The sequence below is a fragment of the Centroberyx gerrardi genome, chromosome 21 (assembly GCF_048128805.1).
Source record: "Centroberyx gerrardi isolate f3 chromosome 21, fCenGer3.hap1.cur.20231027, whole genome shotgun sequence".
Taxonomy (NCBI): domain Eukaryota; kingdom Metazoa; phylum Chordata; class Actinopteri; order Beryciformes; family Berycidae; genus Centroberyx; species Centroberyx gerrardi.
This window is the reverse complement of record NC_136017.1, coordinates 8,135,877-8,163,388: the sequence shown is the minus strand read 5'-3', so window position 1 is coordinate 8,163,388 and position 27,512 is coordinate 8,135,877. Positions and strand designations below refer to the sequence as shown.

Below are 27,512 nucleotides of genomic sequence, written 5' to 3'. Positions count from 1 at the left end.
GAGTGTGTGCTGCTTTTCAAATAGAAAACAAGACCGGCAACAGCAAGCTTAAGGCGGGTCACTTCGATTGGCTGTCCTCTCTTGTTAGCGAACAGTGGTGCATCGTGGGAAAGAGCCCGGGAGAGAGAAGACAGGGGGGAGAGCGCTTCTCTCTTAATGTGTTTGTTTGAAGAGGAGTAGCACCGGAGAGCCGTTTAGCTAAGAAGGCAATAAAGGAACACAGGCGGAAAGTATGTGGAAACGTGTCATGCTGCGAACACACCAGGCAGAAACAGTTTCTAAGTATATGAAGCCGGCAAACCTGAGAATCACTCGCTCACTCGTTCATTTACTCATTCGCTTTGTCTCTTAACTTCTCTATCTCTTCCTGACACTCACTCATTCCCTCGCTCACACAGACACACACACACCAATTATTGCTCCAATTATTGCGCTTCACTGCCAATCACCAAGTTCAGCTGATACCAGTCCCACACCAATTCATTGCATAATAACCGCATATTAAATGTACTGCATTTTAATTCGGTAAAGGAGTAAATCTCAACATTTTTCAGCCTAAAATGATGCGTGTTTATTCGTGTAATTTTGGAAAGTAGTGCAGGTTAAACAGACAAAATGAGTGTTTACTCCCATTTGCTGCTACACAAAAAGTATATTGCAGTAGTCTGGTGGCTGTTAGCTCGATCAGCGATATTAGACGTGAAATATTCTGCCAATCCCAATTGTGGAAATCAATCAGCCCATCCCTCCCACTCACTCCCTTGTCTCTCTCTCTCTCTCTCTCTCTCTCTCTCTCTCTCTCTCTCTCTCTCTCTCTCTCTCTCTCTCTCTCTCTCTCTCTCTCTCTCTCTCTCTCTCTCTCTCTCTCTCTCTCTCTCTCTCTCTCTCTCTCTCTCTCTCTCTCTCTCCCTCTCTCTCTCTCACATAAACACACCTGTACATACGCAGACACACATCAATACTCACATGCAGGATGAAAGAAACATCCCCTAGGAAAATGCATCTTTCACCACCCAACCTCTCTGTTCCATTCTCCTCTATGTATTATGCATTGGCAGAGTATTGAATTGGCGCTTTTCCTTTTTTTTCCCTCTTCTCCTCAACCCTTTTCTCTCTCCTATTTTAGTTGGTAACAGGCTGCCTAACCTCCTTCCCCTCTTCCTCACAGAGAATCCTTTAAGAAAAATGTCATTGATTGCAACACTGCCCTTGGTTCCTTTTCAATTTACTCTTCTTCCTTCAAGCCTTTTTCAAATCAAAGCACTCCCTTGCTTTCTTTTTACCTCCTAAATCACTGTACTGTCACTCTGCCCTTCCAAATTACAGCGCTCCGTCTCGAACACAGGGTTTTTTTTTGCCTTGTCAACCTTTTTGCATTCCTCCGCCAGTGTCTGATTGATGAAGAGACTTTTTGTGTTGTGATTTGCCTGCCAAATGTTAGCCTTATGCCGTTACCATGACATCATTATGGCCTGTATGTTGCGGCTGCTTTATTTTCTCTCTCGCCTCTCTCTCTCCTCTTCTTCTTCTTCTTCTCCTTCCAGTCACGCACCATAAAAAAACACTTGAGCGAAACAGCCGTCATACTTTTTGTTTGCGGAGCATTGCAATAATCTCATCAAAGCACTTGAAGAAATAATCTGGAAAGGCCTCTCCTGTGAGCTCAAGTGAGACTTTCCTGGAAGTGATGCCAGCAAATCAAAATGGATACTTTTATCGCTGTCCATTACATTAATCAACTCCCTCGTAAATTTTCACAATAAAATTATTTTTTTCAGAAGGCAATGCAAATCAAAAAGACAGGGCTTGACAATGGACTGTGTTCATTCATCCATAATAAAGCTAGTCATCCACTATCTAAGATAAAAACTTTTGATTTTGCAGTTTATGATACTGAATAGGTTTGATGAATTTTCCTATAACTACTACTGAATTAATTACCAGTCACCTTCGGATAGAGAAGTAAGGATATTTCAGATCAAATGACTAATGCCAGACTCAGATTCATCTCCAGAGATACATAAAGAAATCGAAAAAGGTTACAAAAACAGCCCGACAATAAGATATAAACAGTCTAATGATGTTTACTGGCTCCAGACCTTCAGAAGTCATTACACTTTAAGCATCTAAGCTACACCATATTCAAACATAACATTACTTTTGGCCAGACTATAGGCTGCATTCTTCAAGATCACTGACGATGTTTACTCACTCATTTATTCATCTTATATTGAACGAGGTTAGTCCTGCTGAGATAAAAAGAGTCTCTTTTCTAAGGGAGCGTATTTAGCAACAGACAAAACAACATCACTGTCAAATATTGCAAATATTGCATCGTGAGTAATAGGCAGAGAGAGGAGGAGAGAGAGGAGGAGAGAGAGGAGGAGGAGATGGAGGGAGAGCAGAAACAGTGACAAAACTCTGAAACAGCTTAAAGCATCGACAGTTTTCAAGTGTTAAACTGCAAGTTTTTGCTTTCTCACACATCCCTGAGCTTTAGGACGAGTCAGCAGAAATTTCTCTTGGGACCTCAAGCTATACTGACTATACTGACTATAGTAGAGGAATATTAATATATAAATAAGGAAGCTTTCCCACTATGGCCTGATAAATAATGCCTGTTCTCAAAATGCAGTTTGCTGTTGCAGTGGCACTTCTTAGAGGGCAAGTGCACAAAAAGTAGTGGGAAAGTAATGTTATTGTGCATTGATCTTTATTGATAAAATAATGTAAGTTTAGTACAAGTAGCTTGGTAGCTGTTAAAGGAAAAATATACATCCAAAATAATGGGGTTTTGTTTGTTTCAAAATTTGATTTAATTTGGATTTGTTTTGTTTCGTAGTGTCATTTATTTCTCTAGCTGTAATTCCCATTTGCTATGTAAACTCACATTTGATTTCATTAGTTTTGAAGGTAGACTATTTAAAAACATTGCCAAAACCGCCCATCTGACAACTGTTTTGTAAAATAAAAAAAATTCTACATCAGCCTACTGTATATCATAACTGAACTGCATCTCTTACTAGCCAAGGAGGAAAGACATGGGCAAACACTGGAGCTTATTGTATTTGCAGTTGAAACTGTTACATTACAAAAAGACAATTTCAAGGATAACTGCTATTTCTTGTAAAGCTGAAATTGTTTGCTCTTTATTGAAACACCCGGCACAAGCTTTGTCTTTACTCAGATGTCCAAGTGAATCTGATTCCAAGAGTCTTGCTAGATAAAGACGTTCGGTTCCAAAATGAGATATCCAAGTGTCTTTATGTCCTTAGTCCATAGTTGGGCTCCATCCCAAATATGTTTGCGCGTCTTCAATATCTTTGCGCGTCAAATTCATTTGTGCAGTTTGGACTGTCAGAACTCTGGGTAATAGCCGTAATCTAGGAAGTCCATATATGCTGTGTGCGAAATTTACTTGAAATTGGATTAATTTTGCAGGAGAAAAGATAGGTATTGCATATAATTCAAAATCGCGGAAATGAAAACCTGTATGTGTAAAACATTTGCATTCTAGACCTCATGTTTCAGGTGTTATCAGCAGTCTAATGTAAAGTTGCTTGCGCCATCATGTGGCCGATCGTGGTAGTTTTTGTTGCCTGAGTAGCGGGGGAGATTTGAAACCTATCCGCCAAATTTGGCTGCTCTAGGACTTACGGTCTGTGAGGTAGCGATCGTTTTAGGGCAGAAAAGGAAGAAGAAAAAATAGAATCCTAACAAAAACAATAGGATTTAAGCCCTGTGGTCCTGAGCCGCTAATAAATTAAAATAACGTCAAAATAAAATAACAAGGGCCTTTAAATGCCTACTCACTGCTGCAGGCTCATCTCTCCACTACTGCCTTATGACCCGAGTTAGGCCAAAAAAAAACCCTGTTATTACAGTTAGCAGCAATAACTGCTGTGGAAATGGCTAGCTATTTCCTTCTGATGTCCATGAGGGTGCTTTGCTCTTCAAAAGCTTTTTTTCTGTGGTAATGTTCCATTTGGGCTCAAGTCTTGGCTACATCGGAGGCCGTTCAGGGGCTTCAACAGCCCTACATGCCATTTAGAAGAATAGGCACTTAAATGTCTACCTATCTTCTGAAGGATTATAACTACAGATGTGGCATTTGATCAGTATTGACAATTGAAATGAGGGCACTTAGCGCTGTGAGTCTTCTTTGTTGTAAATTGAGTTAAGTATGAGTATACTTTCCCCAAATGTAAATTAGGCCAATTCTTGGCAAGATCAAGTACTCTTTCAGGTTAGTAAACGGTGATACTTATTCATGGCATGAATGGCTACTGTATGCATTCTGTCAATATATACATATATATAGCAATTCATGCATGTATTTCTGTGTCTTGATTTGCTTTTTCAACTTCAATTCCAGTTTCAAAGATTAAGGTAGATATACTTGAAGCGCTCTCGAAATAAGTTGTTCCCCCGGACAGGAGCAATTATAGAAAAGTGGATCAAATCTTTTTGAAGTCGTTTGAAGTTCATTGTTAAGGACGTCATAGTGCTTCCACGTTAAGAGTCATTTCCCATGGTTTTTCATTTCCTCTAAGCTGGCTCTCGAGTGCACTTCAGACGCATCCAGGCTTGCTTGGCGTTCCTTGGAAACGGGCTAAAGGAGAGACTCATCCCTCTCCGTAAAACTGGACAGGATTTAATGATTGTGTTTACTTCTCTCAGGGCCTCCTCAGACAAACTTTTCCTTCAACACTCCTCAGCAGATACCGAAGTGAGCACTTAGGAAATATCCTCCGTCACATCCACTAATGATTATGTTTATCCCTCTACAGATTAGCACCTGCTAGCTTCCCAATCAATGGATGCCGGTTCGGTCATCATTAATCGAGTGACTACTTCTCAGATCCGATCGAGGGAGAGTCAATCACTGCTCAAGCCTAATGAGTTTATATTGTCAGAGCGAGATGCGTATGAATGGCTTCAAGTCCAATCCAAGTAGTTGGATGGCTAGCATTAGCAAACGATTGAATAATACTGCTAATGGCCCTATATATCAACAACTAATCAGACGTAGTCAGTAAAAGGGTTAATAGAGCAGGGAAATGAGAATTGATGACCAATGTCTTTGAAGACGAAGAGAGTTTTCAAAAACCCTAATCAGAAGAAATAAACTAGGTATTTCCAACAGGGTGCGATAAGTGCACTACTCCTTAAATAAAATAGTTGCAATTCTTTCCTCTTTGCCGTCGTCAAGAGCTGTGCTGTTCTTTCCATGGCATTGAATGATAGTTGGCGATAAGTGAGATGGATGGATAATGTGAAATTCAGTTTGGAAGGTTTTGTCAGGGTCGACTAACATGGTAGAAGTGGTGTAAAGAATATTTCAGTAACACTGCCTTTTACAGTCACTCTTTACCAGGTAAATACAGTATGTGTTAAGAATAGTAAGTTACCAAGTAAATAATGACAGCTATAAAAAAAACCTGCTGAATTACTTAGAAAAAAACGTTGTTATCACTCATCAGTTCAAGTAACTACATTGCAGCCTAGTGGTCGTTTTTCAAAGTAAAGCATTCAATAGAAAGGAGAGACTCCATGCAATACACAGCACTTTATTGCTGAGCTTTCGGCCTTAGGCCATCATCAGAGCAAAGTGAGCAGTACATCAAACTCACAGGACAAAAGAACCACTATACACAGGTAGATACAATGGGTTCATTAGTCCAATTAACCAATCACAGCATAGTCTTTTGAATCATTACTGTTGGTTAGAAATAGTACACATCAATACCAAACACTACAACATTACATTAAGTATTTTACGAGAAGGTCTAAATATCGATCAACATTATATAATGCTCAGAGTAAAGCATTAGAATTTACAGTGGAAGTAAATGGAAGCTGAGCTGTAAACGGAAGCCACAACCAAGAGTTCAAGAGAACCAAGGGCTGAACAGAGCCCATCCTGTACCTGAAGGAGTTAAACTGTCTGCATTCAAAATGGCAATTCATTTTAAAGTAATATACTGTGTGTTCATTGCATTTAACAGACAAAATCTAAAAGAAATGTCCTTGTCCATGTCCTTGCCTGAAGTTTCAAATGAGGGTGCTTTCATACTCACTGAAAGTATCGACCTTAGATTCTAATCTATAACAGTGGATCAAAAAACTGAAAAGGTATTGTCATTTTAATTTTTTAACCTTTGGAAAATTACTGGACACGGCCAAAAACAGCCAAGATAGTCAATTTGACTATTTTCAATTTTAGAAATGTAACAGCTTTGTTGAATAAAAACCATAAGTCTACCAGTGCCTGACTTTTCCTAAATATTTACATATTTTAGTCTATCATTGTTATAAGACTAATATTTCAAAACACAAAAAGTTTTTTCTGAGGTATTTCTACCTCCTTCAGCCACAATTCTATAGCCTATAATATTGACTGTATACATTATAGACAGTGTATCACCTCATTGTTTGCACTTGTTTCTCGCTCTTATAGACCACTGTTTGTGTAGCCTATAACAAAATATTAGCCTTGATCGGGTCTTTCAAGACAGAAAGTAAATTTGGCTTTTATCATTGTCCACAGCATAGAAGCACCAGTTGTGCCGTGTTTACTAACCACAAGACTGTTGAGCCTGTCAATGGATTTGCCTGCTAAATCCCGCTCCAGCAGGAGGGCATGAAATGGGGAGAGATGGCACAGTGTGGACAGTTATATAGCCAGGAGAAAATACAGGAAGACGGCAGAGTCAAAATGTCATCACAGAGGCTGCAGGCCGCGCGGCGCACGCCAAGCGGAACATTGAAGATGCGCTCGCTGCCTTTCTGTGTGTGTTTGGCCTGGCACGCCGGAGCAGATCAGGGACTGTACCGCCGCCGCTGCCGAGGCACACAGAGGCAGTGAAGACAGTTCGAGGGACATGACAGTTGATGAACTAAAAGCCTTCATTGTTTCGTTGTACATTTGTAGTGCGCAGGGAGCGTAGAGGATGGGCTTGGGGAGCTTTTGGTCGGCTGACTGGGGTAGATTCAATATTCCTGAAGTAGATTCAAGGATGCGCACGCTTTGGCAAGAGGGCAAGTTTGCCCTGCTGCCCGACATGTTGGTAAAAATGTATCCAGAACAGCATTGCGTGCTACAAAAGTCTGGTACCAACATCACAGTTGACAAGCATTTCTTCCCAAAAAAAAGGACAGTGCCACTTCACTCAGTACATGACAAACAAAACAAATAAATTCAGTAGAAAGTTCTGGATGGCTGCCGATGTGGAGACCAGGTGTACAGAGACCAGATCAGGTCAGTGACTAGGAGAGAGCGTGGGGCTGCAGATGGTTCAGAAGCTCGTCCCCAAACCATCCGCTGCCTAGTTCAGGTGTTAAATGAGGCCACTTCTACTTTTATCGTGATTACACAATGTAATGTTTTTCCATTCTGTAGCAATTATTTTATAAATCAGCTAATTCCTGTGAGTCATTTAGGCTATTTTGTGCATTGTGTGTTTTACACATATATCCATAAATGTTGTTGCTATGCTATGAAATACTAGTTCTTGATGTTTAATTATATTCTTTGTATTCAAAGATTCAAGTAAATTAATTTCAAATTGGATGGATTTTTTCACATAGAAAATAATACAGTGGTGAAAAGGATTGTCTAATTGCAATACTTGCAGTCTGTGTGCGTCTGGATTGATTATTAAATTAGCAAATTCATTAGAATGCACCTGGCAACGTCACATTTCAACATTAGCTGCTAGAAAAGCATCGAGCCGTTTCTCATTCCTAGTTGGTTAGCTCCTCATCATCAATGAAATAAAGTCAGTAAACATTTAAAGAAAGAAGACTTTGCCACAAAACACTGAATACATATTCACAAAGCTGTTAATCCCCTCAGATTGTAGTTTAACAATAAATGGAGTAATACATTGGTGCATACATGGTAGCCATTCAGCAGCAAATATAGCTGTTAGCTGCAAATTCCATTATTATGTGGACACTATTGTGTAGTCTAGTGTAAAAAATCATTGCTGATCCTCAGTAAGGCTTTTATTGCTTTCAAAACTCTGTTACATTTCTCAAACTGGTTTTAAAGAAGGAGAAAATGCCAATCATCTGCAAATTCCTACTGAATGGAAACCAAACACTACAAACACCTATAGGCATCTGGGGACTAGAATAGACTTTTTTTTAAACCTATGTTGACAAATTGACTAACTATGACAGATTTAATGGGAGACTTAAACTTGCCTTTTACATAGAAATAAATCTTGTTTTACCCTTGAGGAAAAGAAGGAGATTGTCCAGGCAGCTCTCCCTCCTTCCCAACGTGGATGATGTAATTTACATGCACACTGCAGCGCTGGACCTTAAACCGCTGAAGGCAGTTTATCACTCTGACCTGCGGTTTATTACAGGGGATAGCTTCCACAGCCATCATTGCCTCTTGTATCAATTTGAGGGTAGGGGATCATTCGGTACAAGAGGAGAGCAGCATTGCCCTCTATTTATCTAAAAGGCCCTGCCACAGAAATTACCTCATTGCCTCTCCCCACTCTTATATTACAGATCATCTAATAGCAGCAGTTGATCACAGGAATGTGCGCTTTCAGAGGCTCCGTGGGTCAGAAATTAGGTCTGATTTGATTTTTTAAATCGACTTACAAATGCAACAAACTGCAAAAACAATCTCAAGTCAGACTAATTAATTGTAAGCAGTCATGGAAAAAATACTGAAATCCTTTACTTAAGTAAAAGTAGCAACACCATAAAGGAAAAATACTTAATTAAAAGCAAAAGTCCTGCGTTCACAATTTTACTTAAGTACAAGTATAGAAGTATTACCAGTAAAATGTACTAAAGTATCAAAAGTGAAAGTACTCATTATGATCTTATTGATGATTTAACCTGTAAGAAGTATTTTAATGTTGTTGGTCTAACTGCTCCATATACTGTTGGGGAGTTTAAATGCAACATATTTTATGAGCTTATTGTGTGTTTTGCATGTAAAACCTTATTCTGCAAAGTAACTAGTAACTCCAGCCTTCAGATAAATGTAGTGGAGTAAAAAGTACAATATTTCCCTCTGAAATGTAGTGGAGGAAAAGTATAAAGTCTCACAAAATGGAAAAACGTGCCAGTACCTCAAAATTGTACTTTCCACCTCTGACTGTAACTCACAGTTTACATCCGTATTTTGTGTAAATATGCCACAAGAACATAATGTTCTCTCTTCATAATGTGTTCTTGTTTTGCTCTCATCATGATTGTGCTTCATTTCAAGTCATGATATTGGCTGTTGGAAGACGACTTGCCTCCTGATTGGAAAACAGTTTGACTCATGTCTGCACACTGTGTTTCATTTCTACTTATCAAATTTGAAGTAATCCTTTGATTATGCAGAGAGCTGACCAATTTCATGAAGGAAGGCGGCTTGTCTGTGGCTTGTGGAACGCTGCATTCTGCCGTACAAAAGATAGTACAGACAAAATATTGGAACTTTGTCCTTTAAATGACATTTTCCGTCTGTAACCTTTGTATGCAGGTCTCCATTTACAAAGTCATAAAAGCACCTGGGCATGAGCGCACATCGGCCTTGAGAAACAGCCATACAGAAAAACACACACAAAAAAAAAATACTGTACCTTACTAATAAATTATAAGACGGTGAAGAAAGGTCTAGATGAGGGAATATGCTTTGAACAGGTCATGAACCCCCTTATTAAGCGCTGACAGTGCAGTCAAGCTGACTCACACTCTCCTGCTATTCAGTTGCATTGAAAAGGTCTGAGGATGGTGATGGTCACACACACAGCAGCTGAATCCTTGAAGGCCAGACCGAGCAAACCTGACAGATTCATTGTGCAGTAGTCTGGAGGTGTGTGTGTGACTTCTCACCGAGCTCCAATACTATTGAGTCAGTGACGCATTTTTTGGTCTTTTTGTGTTTTTTTGTTCCCGTCACTGTTCTGCTCGAGTGCTTTGGACTTCGAATGACGCAGTGAAAGAGAATAGTGCAGACAATCAGTTGTCCATCAAGTCAGTCTAATTTTACTGTATTTTCATTGATCTAAAAGCAGAAAACTAAACTGTAGTTTTTGCACATAGTGTCCATAAATGACGACACAAACTATTTTGGACAGATAAAGCTTATCTTAGAAAGTTGTCATTTATTCTTGACATGAACACTGACGATTTCTTGATATATTTCTTCCAGGTGCTCTTCCACCCTTTTTGTATTTCGGTGTATCATTCACTCAGGTATGGGCTATGTCCTACTGGAAATGATGTCCACATTTTGGAATAAATCTAATACATGGTTGGCAAAATAACTAAAAGTAAACAAGTGTGTAACGCATCAATCCAACCTCAAACTGTCAAGCTCCTGCTAAGCACTTTAGAGTAAGACTCCTTATCAGTTGAAAGTCTGATGTTTATGGATTTCAGTCTTTCAAGCTAAGAGCTTTTGCTGGCATACCAAAAATGACTATTTAATAAAATCTTTATCCGTGCAAATACTTTGGATCTTTCAACATGACACCCCTAAATACTTTGGGCATCCCTTCAAATAAAAGTGATTTTCTGTAGTTTTCTATTTAAAATGGAATGCCTGCACTTAAACTTCTTTAACTTCTTAACTATGTGTGATTTCACATTCAAAAACAGTCGCAACATCAAAACTGGTTGTTGTCCAGCTAGTTTTGGGGTTCGCTGTATGTTTGACGTGTTATTTCAACAAGTCGTCCATTATTTGCAGCGTCTATGCCAATTTAGCAGCAACAAGTCATAATACAACAGTAAATATACCTATTTATGTAAAATAACACCTTGTACTGTAGCTGTATCAAGGCCTTTGACGACATTGAGATTGCAATTCTCTGAAAAAATGAATTGATTTTTCAGTGTGGTTCATCAAACATAGAGAATGGGAAAGGACTGCGTGTTTGAAAATGTAAACATCTATTGACAATATAAAAGGCTTAAGGACACTGCAATCTCATGATGAAAAAGAGTGAAGTAGGCTTTCCCTTCTGGAGTGTGTGTATGCTTCGGGGGAGCAGGAGAGGTGTTGTTTACTGCCTCTGAATCTGTGGCTTCAGCTGCCAAATGAACTCAGATAAACTTTAAGAAGGTGAGATGCAACACAGTAGCCTGTGGCGGTGAGAAAGTATTGATTCAATCTGCAAGCTTCAAATCCCATATTCCCCAATTCACAAAAACACAAAGTGTTTTAATTAGAGTTCCCTTCCACAAGATTCTCTCTCTCTGTTGCTTTCTCTCTCGCTTTCTGTCTCTCTCTCTCTCTCTCTCTCTGTGCCTTGTATCTCTTCCAATCTCCGTTGTCCAGGATTTTGACTGAGTGGAGAAAAAAGTCATTGAGATCACTGAGTCATTGGTGTATGACGCACAGTGACAGCTTTCTTCATCCAAAGACATTGTGATCCGTTAGCCACGCCCCGTAAATGCAAGTGAAATTAAACGAATTCACCTTTCACATGATGTTTCCATGATGTTTTCCATGTGATTCAGCTTGGGCAATCAGCTTACATTAACTTTATTTTTTGAGACGTACCTAGGAGAGAGGAGACACGGGAGAGAAAGCCGTGGCGAGGTTCAGTCGGGGCATTTTTTTGCTCCGGAGGCAGCAGGCTGAACCACTCCACTGTCTCTGGACACTCTCACCCTCACATTAATGGTTAATCCCCCTTTCTTCCACACAGGCTGGCGAACGGCCGCACCAGAGCACTGCTAAATAGGAATGTTCATTCTCTCTGACTGTTCCCAGTGCCGATTACTCCTGGCAAGCTTTGACCTCCAGCTGTCAACACTGAGCCAATAGTGGATGTTCAGTTTGCTCAACCTCGGGATCACTTAAGGTCACAACTCTATAAGGCTGTGTCCACTGGGAACCGCTCTTTACAGCGCTGGCTTCCTTTTCTCATTACTTGCAATTGAAAGGAAGCCCTGTTGCTTGTTCCCGACTGAGCTGAGCGCTGGCCGTGCTGTAGCACTCAGAGTGCTGACCGGTCGGAGTTAAAATATTTCAACTTTTAGCAAAAAGTTCCTACTCTGCTTCCCACGTGAATCTGCTAAGTGCTGCTAGCTACAAAATAAGAGGTGCCCAGTGGACACAGGGGCTAAAGCATCAACATGATGATGCTGATGCCCGCTGCCTCACTCTGAACTGCAGTGTGGTACGATGTAGTCGGAGAGTGAGCGCTGAGTTTTGAAACTGCGGAACAGAACAGTGAGATTAGATTCAAGGCCCGAGCTCAAACAGAATTAAAATGCATACGGTTCCTTGGTCTGCGTGAAATGAGCTTTGCTGTCAAATGCTCATGGTGCCATTTTGTCTAATAATCACAGTTATTCTTTGTAAAGTTCTAGGAAAAACAGATAGGAGGCTGGAAAGAAAAAAACGTCTTCTAGTCTTGAGGAAAAATAGGTCAAATGTTTAAAAGCCGTTATTCTATTTGGCTGTTCATTATGAAAAGTTTAAAAACCTCATCAGGGAAAGAGGAAATTATCTCGCATATAAACTCTTGATGATTGGTAAACAGGCAGAAAGTGGATATGTGGATCATTTCCTTCTCACAAAAAACTTTTCTTAATGAATACCCAAATAGAATAAAGTTTTTTTGCATTGGACCTCTTTTTCCTCATTTTTTAAAAAGTTTTTCAAACTTTTTTTTCACCCATGTCCATTGACTGCATAGAAAAACATTCTAAGGCTGAAATTGATTTGTTTTGGAGGAGATTTGGTGGATTCGCGCTAATAATGGAGCTCCTCCACTGAGGATTGCGTGTGAGTTGAGGAGTTGTGGATTAGGATTTATCTCTGTGTTGGAAACTATCCAGCAGACTCCAGAGGAATCCATTGACCTTCGAGTGATTTTGAAAGTACCACTGTAAAAGTTTTGTTGAATGTGTGCTTTTGTTTAATACAAGTTCATGGTGTTCTGTATAGGGGTTTCACACTCACTGTACATGTAGCTATGCATGGGGCTGCAGGGTGGTAATGAGGAGAGACAAATCAAATCAAACTTTATTTGTATAGCACATTTCATGCAAGCAAATACAGCTCAAAGTGCTTCACAATGCAATGGAATAAAACAACCAGAAAAGAGAGGACATAAAAAGGAATAAAAATAGACAGTGTATATAAGAGTAGAATAAAAACATAAAAAATTACAGGAAAGGCTTATTGGACTCCTAGGGAGGCATGAAAAAAAGAGAATTTCCCTATGCGGCTCAATCAAGTATCACATTATCATACTCGTCTTAGAGGAAAAAGTGTATGAGCAAGCATTGGTAACAGTGTTTTCTCCCTGTGTGTGTGTGCCTGTTGTGTGTGTGTATGTGTGTGTGTTTCACTGCCTCAGCAGAATCCCTGTTCAGCGGCCTGGGGCTGGGGGCGGTGGTGGGCCTGGGCCTGGGAGCGCTGCTGCTGCTGCTGGTGCTGGTGGACGTCAGCTGCTTCTTCCTGCGCCAGTGCGGCCTGCTGATGTGCATCACCCGCACGCTGTGCAGCAAGAAGACCGCCACCAGCGGCAAGGGCAAGGAAATAGAGGAGGGCAAGGCCGCCTACCTGTGAGTCTAGCTTTTTGTTTTTTATTTATTTGTTACAGGAACTTTGACACCTGCCTCATAGTGGCGACAGTGGTCCTGCATCCGTGTTTGTCAGTCACCAAGTCATTCATGCTAGCGCTCGGAGCATCTGCTGTGTGTTTATCTCATTTGATTGGGTAATTCTGGCACATTTGCTATTTGGTTTTAATCAAATTTCACTGAATTTGCATTGCCTTTGCCTGTATACTGCAAGAATAAACTGAAAGAGCTGGATGGGTGAAGACAAATCCACTCCGTGACTCATGATGTCAGGAGTTCTGTTCCAAAATGCTACATAGCCCATTTTGGAAGAAAATAGTATATGAGTAATATTTGAGTAAAATTCCTCAAATATAGAGGATTAACTCTGTAAATACATTTTTACGTCTGTAAAAAACAAAGGACTTAAGCTGCCGATTACCCTTTAAAAGGTGTCACAGTCTGTTTTCATTTTGTGCCATCAGTCATTTTCCAAGAGTAGGTATCACTTCTCAAATGGTGGATATCTTGAATATATTGAAATGAAACCGTTTCTTGTATTGTACAGGTTTAGTCTGAGCAGAATACTGTTATACATTGACAACAACATTCTGTCTTTGATAATGTCCCAAATCCTAAATCATCGCTTCATACCTTCATACAATATGTAGTGTGTCTACCGTTGAAATATGTTGTTTGTTGTTTTATGCGATGTGTGTGTGTGTGTGTGTGTGAGAGAGAGAGAGAGAGAGAGAGAGAGAGAGAGAGAGAGAGAGAGAGAGAGAGAGAGAGAGAGAGAGAGAAGGGAGTGAAAGTACAAGCTGCATGAGTATGTCTATGTGTACAAGTTTGTCTCTCACTTTATTTGCTACCATATCTACTGTGTGTGTGTGTGTGTGGGTGTGTGTGTGTGTGTGTGTGTGTGTGTGTGTGTGTGTGTGTGTGTGTGTGTGTGTGTGTGCTTCTGCACTTACCATTGATTTTAAGATTTACTCCCAGCACCATTTTAATGCAGGACGGTTGCCAAACCGAGGTTTTGTGAGATGGCACCCATGGAGTCTGATTCATTGGCCTCAGCAGCGCCATTTTTGGGTGCAAACTGACTGTCAGGGTGCCAGCGCAGTGTCTACTGAAGAGAGGGATGCAGAGAGAGGGCACAGAGAAACAGAGGGGAGGGAGCTGACTTCTGCTGAGTCACTAAGCCCATAGTGCTGGGTGGCTGAGCGACTGTCTGCCCAGGCAGCATGCAGAGTCTGCCTCAGCTTTATGGTAAAGCCTGCACATCAGCAGGAAGGCTTTGCTGTATGTTCCTTCACAGCCTGTGTGTTGCTGTATGTTTCCGTTATTCCAATGCAACTTTTTGTTAGTTTCCAAATAAAGACATTCGCTGTATTAGACTAGATCATTTAGTGCTGTCACATCACAAATGCAAAGTCGCACATTGCAGACTGACAGACAGACGTACAGTACGTTACATAAAGTGCAGGGGAACAATGCAAAATGGTACAGAAATTCAAATTAACTGTCAATGCATGATCAGCGTCTCCATTGTGAGAGTAAAGTAGTGCAGTAGTCCGTTCTGCCATGCGTCATACTACTGAGATGAGGTAAGTATAATGAGATATGCTTGAGAAAATACAAAACACAGATACTCCTACTGAGATTGTAAGATGTCGATAGTGCAGGTGCCGACGGGTAATACGCTGAAAGGAGCAGTAAACATTGTGCAACAATATCAATAACAATATCGATATACACAGGGTGATAAATAGCACCAGGTGAACTTTAAATGAATAGGGTGATAAGTAGTATCAGAAAATCAGCGACTCTGTGTGTTGGTAGAGTTCAGACAGTCCACGGAGGGGGGGGGGGGTGTCTTGAGGGGACAAGTGGTGTGGCTCTAACACATCGGTAGCGTCTTCTAAAAGGAATTCATGTTCCTGGGTCGATAGGGTCGTAGACAATCTTCCTGGTGTTGAGGCTCAATAGGGAGCAGCCAGCAGCCAACTGCCCTCTCAGCAGCGTAGTTTTAACTCAGAGACAGAGCCGTACCAAAGGATGATGGAGGCTGTGAAGACGCTGTTCTATTATGAATCAATTGTGCCAAGATCGGTTGTGACATATCGAGTTTCCTTCGCTGCCTCGGTACAACTTGAGAGACTCGGCTGCGTTCGCTGCGGCGCTGTTGACCTCCAGGGGGGAGAAGCAGGCAGGTTCCTTCAAAAGTCAGTCCTCATTTCCTCTCTTTTGAGTGTTAAACTCGCGATTGTTGACGGAGCACCATGACGTCAGGGGGTCCACATGGGTCCACTTCCCTGCGGCAGGTGGCCAAGAAGGGTGGTGTCATAAGCCGACTTGAGTCAACTTGCTCACCGAGAGGAAGCCAGCCAGGTTGATCCAGGTGTAGATTTGTACATCTGTGCAGCCCTGAACAGCTTCCCAGCAAGCATTTGAGGAACAGCAACATGCAGGAGGTGGCAAGCTCAACACCAACCCAAATTCAGCACAAAATGTTCAGAATATGATATTATGGCACCATAAAAAATTATATGAAAACAGCTTTGGAAACTGTTTCAAACTGATAGATAAGAAAGATATTGAGCCCCCGGGTTTACATAATGTAGCAGCTACGGACAACTACAAACATCATCTCAACTTTCATTTTGGCACAATATTTACATATATTCAATGTCAAAATGTTTGCTGGGTTACAGTGCAACAACTCGGGGATGATTGTATTATAAGCTGAGCTGAAGTCCACCAATAAGATGCTGGTGTAGGAGCCAGGAGGGTTCCGGTGGTGCAGCTGAGGTCCATGTTGACTGAGGAGTGGGTCAGTGATAGATTTGGTTAGGGTTAGGGTTAGGGTAGACATTCGAGGGTCTACATTCACCGATGCCAGTGTGACTTGTGGTGGGGACACAGGATTCTTCACAGAAGGAAACTTGGTACAAGAGGGAGTGCTGTATCGTGGTTATTGTCACTGGAGTGCTGCAGTCGTGGGAAGCTGTGCTGACAAAAAATAATAATATTAAACATTAAACAAAGATACAAGCTTTGGGTTTTAATTTAATAATTTTATTTTGGCCATCAGCCAACAAAAATTGAGTGAGTAAATTAAATGTAAACAAGACAGTGACACTGTTTGAGTCATAAAGGGGAAAAGTTTGTTTATTGCAGTTATGAGCACTCACGCGTGTTAAGAAACAAATGCTGTTTAAGTAGGAATGAACTGTGAAGCAAAGCTGCAGCTCTACCCAACATCTCTTCACTGGTATCTGAACAGGCTTCACCCACTTAAGCATCAGAGTGTAGGAGTGGATCATTTATATTTGATGTGAAAAACCTTAAAAAAAAGAAGAGGGATTTCAAAGAGTACAAAGCGTCGTGTTTATTTATGTATTCATTCAATAGAGAAAGCCAAGTCTTACAAGCTCACCTCACTTTCCCAACCTTGACAATTAAAAGTGAAAGAAAAATGTTAGTGCACCCCCATCCCCCCCACCCACCTTGGTCCCATTTTACCAAGCCATTCTTTGGATAATTAGTTATTCATTGATTTCTGTAATCCATTTTCCTGCCTTTTAGCACACTAACCAGGACAGAAATTTGCATTAACAATATTTAATATGGAACAGTTGTTTACATATTTGATGTGATTTAGCTTGACATTAACAATATTGAAAGAGTGTTATATATTGTGCAGAGAGGTGTTTGATTTTTAGTTCCTTTTATATATTATAATGAGTGGAAATGTGTTTCCTTAACAGCAGGATAAGGAGAGTTTGCATATATATATACACATTACACAGGTTTTGGGAAGCTATTTTGCAAGAAATGAAATTAAGGGCATATTAAATTAATGAATATTGGTGGATTGTAAACACTTTTGTCAGTCAACCATGATTAAATGCCCTACTTTAATTACCGTTTTTATTTTTTGCACTGCAATGCATTTTATTATGTAAGCATAGAGAAGTTTTTTCCTCTTTGTCTGTCATGCTAATTAAAAAAATAAAGGGGCACAGCATTATAGGGATATAGAGGCTTGATTATGCAAACCTCTTAGGACTTAAGATTGTTCGCGATATTGTCATGTTGGGAGCACTCGAATGTGAAATTCTGGACAGGTAGGTTCAGAAGTGTGACATTCAATTAAGTGCGATTCCCTCTTAACATAATCTGCAGAGCAAACAAAACACTGATTGTCTTGAGAAGGCTAAAAGGCTTTGGACTGAGCTCACCTGGCCTTGTAACCGAGTATAAAACATACACCTGTCTGGCCCTAGAGTGCAGTTTACCTACAGTATGTGGCATTCTTCCCTCACAATTAGGCGATGCGAACATAATGTGAATATCCAGAGTAAAGCCTGCCGAATCATGCTTGGTCCCAACTGTTACTGCTATGCCTTAACCCTCCCCAGTCCAAAGAGAGGAGGCTGCTACCTCCAGAAGTCCTAGCTGGAGTTCAAGGCAGGCAAACAAGCTGATTCCTATTACAGGCAGGGGCGGAGCCAAAGGGGTGGTCGAGGTTTTCTTGTACGTCATTGGCTGTTTAACGCTGATTGACACATTGAAATCACCTGAAATGTAAGATTGGCTTGTTTAAAGTATCCAAGGCACCCTTTTAGACAGATAGAAGTGCTTAAGAGTGTGACAGAGTCTGTTTTTCACCTAAATAATCTTTGGTCAATACAAGTCAAATGAGTCCGTGCAGTAATAGAAACTTCGTCCTGCATGTAATACTAATAGTAACTTATTTGCTGAATCTTGTGTACACACAATTGATTAAAAACAATCAAACTATACAGCAAAAGTCCTAGAATCGCCACTGATTCCAGGTCAGGGAATAGAGTCCTTGATCCCCATAACAGCCAGTGTGTATCAACAGCTACAGTATGTGCCAGCCGAGTGTCAGCCAACTGCCTAAAATGTAAATGTAAAGATGTAGATAAGAGCTTAAACAAACGCCCCAGGGATACAGTTTAGACCCTGGGCCACCTAATCTATCTCTGTGAAAACCAGGGTTTCTAATCAGCCTTTATGGGCCTGCCGCGGATGGCCTTGGCTCGCTTAATTAACATCGGCAGAGGGGAGAACAAGTCGCCCCTGCTGTGCTTTGGTGTCACTTAGAGGCTTACAGATTACAAATACACATCTGCACACACACACTCCCAGGCTCCGGTATCTCCCCGGCTCGCTGTGGGAAGATATCAGAGAGGCTTGTCAAGACTCAATGGCGCTTCTGTTTGCTTTGTGTCCCACACATCGTTTTTTTTAATCCACCGTGCCTCTGTGTGCGTGTGCAGGGGTGATGGGTCCGAGCATCCAATCGCTGAGATGAAAACAGAAGAAGAGAGAGTAGCTGTGGCAGATGATGGGAGTCCAATGACACCGCCCCTCTTCCACCAGGCAGTTTAGGGAAGATCCAAACCCTGATCACACTTGACTTTGACCCAAATAAGTCACCAGGTCTTTGACAATACAGCCTACTCCCATGGTTAAAGCTATACAAGGCAAGAAAAAAAAAATACACCCATGTTATCAGCCTAAATCACACAGTGGAGCTGTAATAGAGAACAGTGTTGCATCCCCACTAATAGAGACGCCATAGATTCACCTTTTTAGACCAAATCTGACTCTGCTGTCAGGTATGAACACTTAAAAGAATCGAAGCTTTAGAGCGAAATCCAAACTGTCTCCTAAACAGCAGTGAGCAGCTCCATCCAGAGAAAGCTGGACTCATCAACGTTAGATCTTTTCCTCTCTCATTTCTTTGGTTTCCTTTGGTATAAAGCATCACAGACCGGACAGTTTGGTAAACATGAGCGTTTACTGATGAGATGTTATAGGATTTCTGGGTATCGAAGTTCACATTTTTCAAACAGTTGCCTCTTGCTGCCTTGGAGCCATCCATTGGCATCTGTTTGTTGCTTAGTGTACTGCGGCTTTAATGTAAAACTGTATACTATACATATGTTGATTCAGTAAATTTCCTAGTAATGGTATGGCACCTGCACTCTGACATTGTCCATATGTTGAGAAAGCCTCCCCATCTGAACATAAATCCAATCTTGGTTTAAACTTACATATTCACCAGTCAACCAATGGAGAAATCTCCATTGCCAAGAGCAATATTTGGGCTTATTAGGTTTCATGCAGGGCTGCTGTTTTACATTTAGCCCCCCATTGATCTCCCTCACTGGAAAACTCCCTTTGCGTTGGTAGACACTACGGTTCGACCGATAACTGGTTTTTGAAGGGTTTTGAGGGATATTTTTGTATTGAAGCTGCCAATATTTTGTGCCGATATTCAACATCTTTAAATTTGACCGTTTTCATGCCGAAAGTGACAAGGATTTAGTCTTTGCCCCAGAATGATATTGTTGTCGGGTAGAAAAGCCTCTGAAACAGCATTTAAACCATCATGTGACACTGAAACTCTCCATTGAAACCAATACCAATGAAATTGTTTTAGGGTTAGTAGCTTTTCAATGGTAGGGAAACTCTGGGATACATTTAAATGATCACCTTTAAATGATGAATTGACAAAAAAAAACATCACTGAACAAAGAAACCTCCATCATAACAGAGGTGGACAACACTGACTGGCTGATATCCAATATTTGATTAAAGGTCAATATCAGCCCAGGATACAGTATTGGCAAACCAATATAGGAACAAATATATTGGTCCCTAGTTGACACCATAATCAGGGCAATTTTAAGCCGACTCTACCACATGGAATAATCTATAGGTCAGGGAAAGGAGAATTACTCCTGGCCCAAGGAAAAATTTAGGCCTAGTTATATATTTAGAACCTGTGCTCATGAAAGTGAAGGGCACATGAAACCTTGAAAATGCAAAGTCTTTTGTTCCTATGACTTAGAGACAGGATGCATGGCAGAACTTTGAGGCTAAAGCATCACTGGATGGTGCAGGTTTCTCAGACCAGGTGAGGAATGGTGTTGAATCATTAACGGAGGCTGGAAATACAACAAAATGAAAACACCAAGCCCTGTGAACTCCAGAAATGAATAGCCCTTAGCTGAAGTGTGTTGATACAGTCCTGCCAGGTAGACTGAGAGTGATAACCTGAAACCACATTGGGCAGGATCAAGTCTACGTCTGATTTCCTTGCTGGTGACCCATTTCTTCCCTCTTAATCTCTCTTGACAGAAACTTTAGCTGAATGTTCAACATATTAGGGACAGTTGAAGCCCAAACACACTGGATGTGACTTAACACACTTTGTTTGATGCTACTATGGTGCAATGCAGGCCAAGACACTGGTCTACAAACCTGGTATAGAGTCTCAACCTGGTCTCTCTATCCTATTAAACTTTACAAATTAGCCGACTTGACGAGCTGCCAAAAGTTAATCCTTCTAATTAACCAAATCCAAAACCGCCCTGTAACATATGACTGCAAATTAGAAATTAATCTAAAAATATGCAATATAACATGGACATGCCTATTCAGATAATTAAGAAGTCAAGAATATGGCCTCCTGGAAAAAGAATCATTATTTTACCTTTTTCCTCTTGCACTGCGACTTCTGGCGCTCCACAGGACGCCTTGAGTGTGTGTTTGGCCATTTGAAACAATTAATTAAGTTTTAAAAGCTGCACATCAGCCTCTTTCACTGATTTTCTGGCTTTACTCTTTTCATGAAGCACACTGTTAAGGTGAATACAGGTAAAAGCCATTATCCCTTATTGATTTCTCTTACATACCACTCACAAAGGAGGAGATGTAGATAAAGAGAAGCAGACGAGTTAGAGAATGATTTTTAAGCTTTGAGACAACTGAGATGCGGATTTTGTCAAAGGTGCTGCAGCTTAATATCAGGAAGATGTCTCTAATATTTCATACGTTCAGTATTGGCATCTGTGCTTTCTGTTGTTGAAGGATAGGAGCCAGCTTCTGCTGAAAGACAAATTGCCTTGACAAGTCACTTACTGAAATTTCACCACAGGGCTTTATTTCCAAAAACAACAATGAAACAACAAAAGGTCATCCACTGTACGTTTCACATAGGTCCATGGTCCATTCATCTTTTACATTGAATTTGTCCCTGTTGGTTTCTCCATAAGTGGTTTTTGGTTAGGCTTTAGTTTTTTGGTGGTCACAGCAAATGGAATTGATGCTGCTGCTAAATTTTACTTGCAACACAGCTCAAAACAAAACAGCACGCTGCAGGCTTACAAATACACCAGAAGATACTAGGACATGTTAACTGTCAACTTTTCAGAAATTAAACAGCCTCATTTTCAGACTGACCCCCATGCATTTTTCAGTTTATCCAGTTGGTTTTGAAAGGTTTTCATCAGCCCAAGGGCCATAGAGCTTTCTTAGCCCATAGAGGACCATTTGATCCTTCAATTTAAGTTAAAACAGGAAAGTCATCCAAACTGGAGTTACTAGGTTTTCACCAAAAACACGTAATATTGGTGTATGAGTCAAGTCAGGTCAGGTTTATTTATGCAGCCCTTTGTCACACAGCATGGCTCAAAGGACTTTACAGAACCTGATACTTATTGTAGGCCAATTTAAATGTCAAAATCCAGTATTACTGCAGGTGAGTATAAAAGCTGGAATATAAACGTGGGTCACAATAAAACCTGGAATATGAAGGAGCCCACTAAATGAGAGGAACTTGAATAGACCATGAATAGAATGAATAGAGCTAAACCACAACTCTGTACAAATATTACCACAGTGTAATACATAGGCCTATTATGAATTACCACCATTTAAGTTATTGTATTATGCAATTCTATTATTCTCTTCTGACTTCTACCCAGATGTCATATTAACTGCATTAGGATAAAGTAGTTTTGTGCGCACAATGAGGATAAAAGCTCTCATACATCATATTACTGGAAACAGAGGCTGATAAGATTTTCATCTTGTGCCCACATTATCATAAGAAAAACAACAGCGACGTCCTTTTGCTGAATTACATGAAACAAGACTCAGGAAGATGAGATGAACTGCGTGTCTGAAAAGAGGCAGTCAGCCAATCAAGCGGCTTGATATGTTAATATTTCTTTTTGCCCGAGATGAATCGAGTCAGAAGCTGAAGGGGGGGGGGGGGGGTTCGGGTGCAAGCTCTGTAGTGAAGTTGTTCAAGTCGCCACAGGCAAGTTTGCAGAGCTATTTAAGAATTTAAAATACTCTGAAACAGCAACAACAACACCCCCCCCCCCCCCCCCCCCCTCCTCTCTACAGCCCCTCCCACCAGCCACACTAATGAAACAGTGTGCAGCCATGACTGACATGAAGAGGGAAAGACCCCCGATGATGTTTCTGATGGGGTTTTTGCTGTAATATTCAAATGTTTAGTTTGTCTGCTATTAATATAATCTGTGTCATTTCAGCTCCATGGACAAAATCTGTTAAATTGCAGTCCACTTCACTACGCACCGAGCGTGCGCTTCTTCTAATGTGATTATTTGACTGAATTAATTTATTAAAAGCCAAATCAGAAACACGTCTCTCTGCGTGTCTCCTAGTTAGTACTCTATAATTATTCACATAGTTATTATGCAGCGGTTGCTCTGGGAGAGCGTACCTGTGTGGCATTCATCCCTGGTGAACAGATGGAGAAAATCCAGCAGAGGGTTTGCCAAATCATGTTTGGTCGTGACTGTTCTTGCAACGCCTCAGCTCTGTCCAGACTAGCCAAGACTGCCAAGAGATATCTCTCTGTGTTTGGAAGGAACACAAGGGAGGCAAGCAAACTGATCACTATTTTAGGTCAGATATCTCCTGTCTGGCTAAGGCTTTTTTAACAAGCATCCAGGCCAGAGGGAATCACAGATGTGAATAATATGGCTTTACCTAGCCCCATTTGCAGCGCTGCAGATGTAGTGTTTTTAATATTTAAATGCCCTTTTCACTTCAATTCAATTCAGCTTTATTAATCCCACTGGGGGCAACTGATTCACATGCCACAAGGCCTGAAATATCATTACTAGTGGGCTCTAAAGCAGGAAAGTGTACATATTTTGTACAGAACAAAAAATGCATTAAGCCCACGTTCTCTCATGGCAGCACTTCAGATCTAATTTAGCTCGCGTTTATTTGTGTGCTTCATGCAAAAATGTCATCTTGATGTGCACTCTTGAGTCTATGCCTCTTCACTTTGTTTGTCTGGGTGTCATAAGTTCCTGTAATTACCGAGCGTGCATGTGTGAAGTAGCATGCATCGACGGCACTCTGCAGCATCTCATGTCCGTTTCTGTGCATTTTGCCTTTTTTTTTTTTTCTTGTTTACCGCAGGAAGCTACCGCTGAAGGAAGAAAACGGAAAAGAGAGTCTCAAGCCGGACACAATTGAAATCAAAGTGCACAGTGACAACAGCATCCACACAAAGCCCGACGACAGCAAAGCATAAAGGGATGGTCCCCCGCACCACCAAAAGAACATTCGGATCATCCCCCATGAGACCAAAACCCAGAGAAGCTACAGCGCGGGAAAATAGTGGAGAAAAATACCATATCTGTTTATAACAATGCCCCAGTGAAAGGCATGTGTAAATACAAATAATAGAGAGAAAATAGAAAGGAAGAAAGGGTCAGCCTTTTAGACACGCTGACTGATATATGTATCATGTTCTCGCAAACATGGCGTCAGTGGAAGGCTCTTGTTGATCAATGATTGTATATTATTTTTTTGGGCTTATTTTCTGCCGACTTTTTCCTTGTCTACTTTTGCTGTTCATAACTTGTTTTTCTGATGACATTTTTGTTGTTCTGGTTTTTTTTTTGTTTACAACCTGAATTGAATGCAGATAATGTTGATAAATCACATCTCCAGCCCCCTCCGTGACTCGGCGCGCAGACACACACTCACACACGCAGACAAAGCTTGTACGCATACGCCAGTGTTGCCCCTAAGCTCAAACTGATAATTCTCTTGTTTTCCTGTTAGAGTTAAAGCATAGGCCGACCCTCGCTGCGGGATATCACCATGATTTAAATCCAATCGCCTGGATGTTACACGGCGGCAGCCTTTTTATGCCTGTAATAGCCTAGCTAGGTGTCTGGCTAATGAGAGCCAAATACAGAAACATTGCGTTTCAAACCAGCTGGCTTCAGTAAACAAAAGGTAAACCGCTCTTAATGAGATTTGAAGCGCCGAGCGTTGCTTTGACCCTGCTGCTTTAGGAAAACCTGATGACAGGCTTCTCTCAGGGGCGTTTGCTCCCCAGTAAGACTGTGAAAGATGGTTGCAAACAGGACCGAATAAAATTTAATAGAATATATTATTAAAATCAGGACTCGCTATTTGATGAATAAGCTTTGCTGAAGGGCTTGTCGGGTCATATTCGGTGGTACGGATAACGAACGTCAAGAACCTCGCAAAAACATGCCAAAAAGAGAGAATATTGTGTATTTTTTTCGCATTAGTTATATGTTACAAACTATAAAGTATTATATTAACATGCTGCACATGTGCATTCACGAAGTGTCACAGAAGCTTTTTCAAATTGACACTAAATATTGTTCGCACACTCAAGCGGCAAAGCTTTTCACCCGTTCACATTCTGTAACATCAATATGTTTTACTCTGCTGTGTTCACACTGCATACAGTATACTGCTGCCAACAGTTGTGACAACTGCACTGCAAGCCAGTTTGCGCTTTGGGTATACATTGTGAGTAGTGTAAAAATAAGGTTATGTATTTGGAAGGCTTCCCCACAAACGCCCTGAATGGTGTTATGTAAGCACCATTAAAGGGAAATGGTAGGACTCAAGGAATGGGAACAAATGAGTAACGGTGTCCTGATGAGGAATAAAATGAGCCAACATGTGTGTCATGTATATTGTTAATGATCCATTCCTCTCTCAAACCCGCCTCAGACGAATTCAAACCTTTTGAACCTTTTTTGTTTTTTTCTTTCTTTCTCTTTTTTCCTCTTGGTCTGATCGCTATTCTCTCTGATGTTGTCATGTGTTGTACATAGGTGAAAAAAAATATTTTACAAAGCTTTTATGTAAATATACCCTAAAGGATGTGTCTTTTTTCAAATGCAACAGGCTTGGCTTTTTTTGTGAACGCTCCTCAGATGAAAAGCTCGTTTTGTTTTGGGTTTTTTTCTGTTGTGTTTTGGTCCAAAGTTCAGTGATGGTGTAATATTGCTTTTTTCTAGTCATTTGCTTTCCCTTAAGAAAATCCACAGTATGCCCTAAGGCTGTTTCACGGCATTTCAATGGAGGCAGTAATTACGGCATTAGTGTGCCTTCCTTTCTTTCCCCCGTGGCCCTATGCCGCCGCAACAATGTAGACCATCAAATTAATTTTTGACAGTGACTTTATTGCTTTTGTCACAGAACGTGTCAGGTGGTGGAATTATATTGTCATGCTGTGAATTCTGGGAAATGTAGTCGTAGGATCATGAGTTGTAGAAGAAGATGCGGGAGGGATAATAGAAGTACAACTAGCTGACAGGTTGATCCTGTAACGTTTGAGTGCAAAGTACAGTGATAGGCTGCAGAAATCTGGCCATGACATAAGGGGTTTTAGTGTTGTGTAATGCATCATTTTGTGTGTGTGTGTGTGTGCGTGTGTGTGTTTGTGTATACACACGGTTGTATGTCTATGTGGGTCAGGTTGCTTGTATATAGTAGTATGTTGAGTGTATCTATGAGAACTTGTGTGTTGATGTGTGTGTGTGTGTGATGGGTGTGACAATGTGCCCATCTCATGATTTAATTTTATACCTCACCCTGGGTTCACAGTGCAATATTGTCACAACAACAGAAATTAAAACCCATTTTCTGATTATTTCTTCCTAACTATGACATTATTAAATAGGCAAGAAGAACAAAAATCTCCTTCCTCTGGCTTGTCATTTTGATTTCCATTTGTTAATTTCCCTTTACCCATTTAAATCAGATTAAAGTGTATTGCCAAGTACACTTTCCAGCTCCGTGATGCATAATGCGACTTTTCAAAAAAAAAAAAAAAAAAAAAAAACCCACAGAGGGCGTGATGATTACGAGCGTACGGCCGCGAATGCATGAGTGTTTCTCTGCGAGCGTGGAGTGCAGCCGGCGAGAGCTCTCACGCCGAGTTTCGGAGTGCGCTTTGATAGGTAAAAACTGATTATGTAGTTCGTGACAGTGATTAATTCCCCAGGCTGCGGCACTCCGCGCATGTGTCTGCAACCCCCCCCCCACCCACCCACCCACACCCCCCCCATTCCCCCCTGTCTCTCAGCCCCCATTGGTTTTTATCTCAGCCCCCATAACGCCGGCTTTGTTTTCTCACAGCGAGCCCTCGTACCTGCGTATCTCAAATGGATGGTCCCGCCATGGAAGGGGGGGGGTTCGGTTGCCTGTTACGACGACTGTAAATACGGGAGCACAGTGCCTGGAGGCTATATACGATTTGTACATGTTCTTTTGTATTTGAATATGAGTCTAGATGCCCCCCCTACCCCCTCCCTCTCACCTCCCCTCCCCTCTCTCTCGTCCCTCGTCCCTCTATCTCCTCCTCCATGCCTCGGCCCTTTTTTTTTCTCTGTAAAGGGGGTAAAAACAGGTGTGTTTGAGCTCAGTGTACAGTATGTGTCCTCTTGTCCCCATGCTCCCCCCGTGTCCCCTTGGACTGTCCCCCGCTGAGTGTGCTTTGTGCAGGAGGTGGGAACTATTGATGTCTCTCTGTACGTACCTGTGGAACACTTGTAACTCCTGTCATTTGCCGCTGTAAATAAACATGTCCTGGTAGAAGAGAGCGAGACGTTGTGGTTTTGTCCCATTTCACTGGCTTTCCGGGATGATAACTAGTGTTTTTTCTGAGCTCTCCTTTAAAAGTAATCATTTGCTGGAATATCATTTTTCAGCAATATCAATCATTTTTTTAAATAGGTGTCACATATTTCAAATGATGCATATTTTATTGTCCCCCATGCCATGAAATTGACATTATCTCAGGTGATATTTCAGGCTCC

The 27,512-nt window shown here is 41.1% G+C and overlaps 1 protein-coding gene across 1 annotated transcript in view; it reads left to right on the top strand.

Annotated features, from left to right (window-relative positions):
- The window catches only part of ncam2a (neural cell adhesion molecule 2a), an 84,763-nt gene extending 60,813 nt beyond the window's left edge, over positions 1-23,950 (top strand). The window contains exons 16-18 of the mRNA XM_078290970.1: positions 13,344-13,551; positions 18,858-18,944; positions 23,836-23,950. Of these exons, the coding sequence (XP_078147096.1) occupies positions 13,344-13,551; positions 18,858-18,944; positions 23,836-23,950 (410 nt within the window). The remainder of the gene's footprint in view (positions 1-13,343; positions 13,552-18,857; positions 18,945-23,835) is intronic.
- The last annotated feature ends 3,562 nt before the right edge of the window (positions 23,951-27,512 follow it).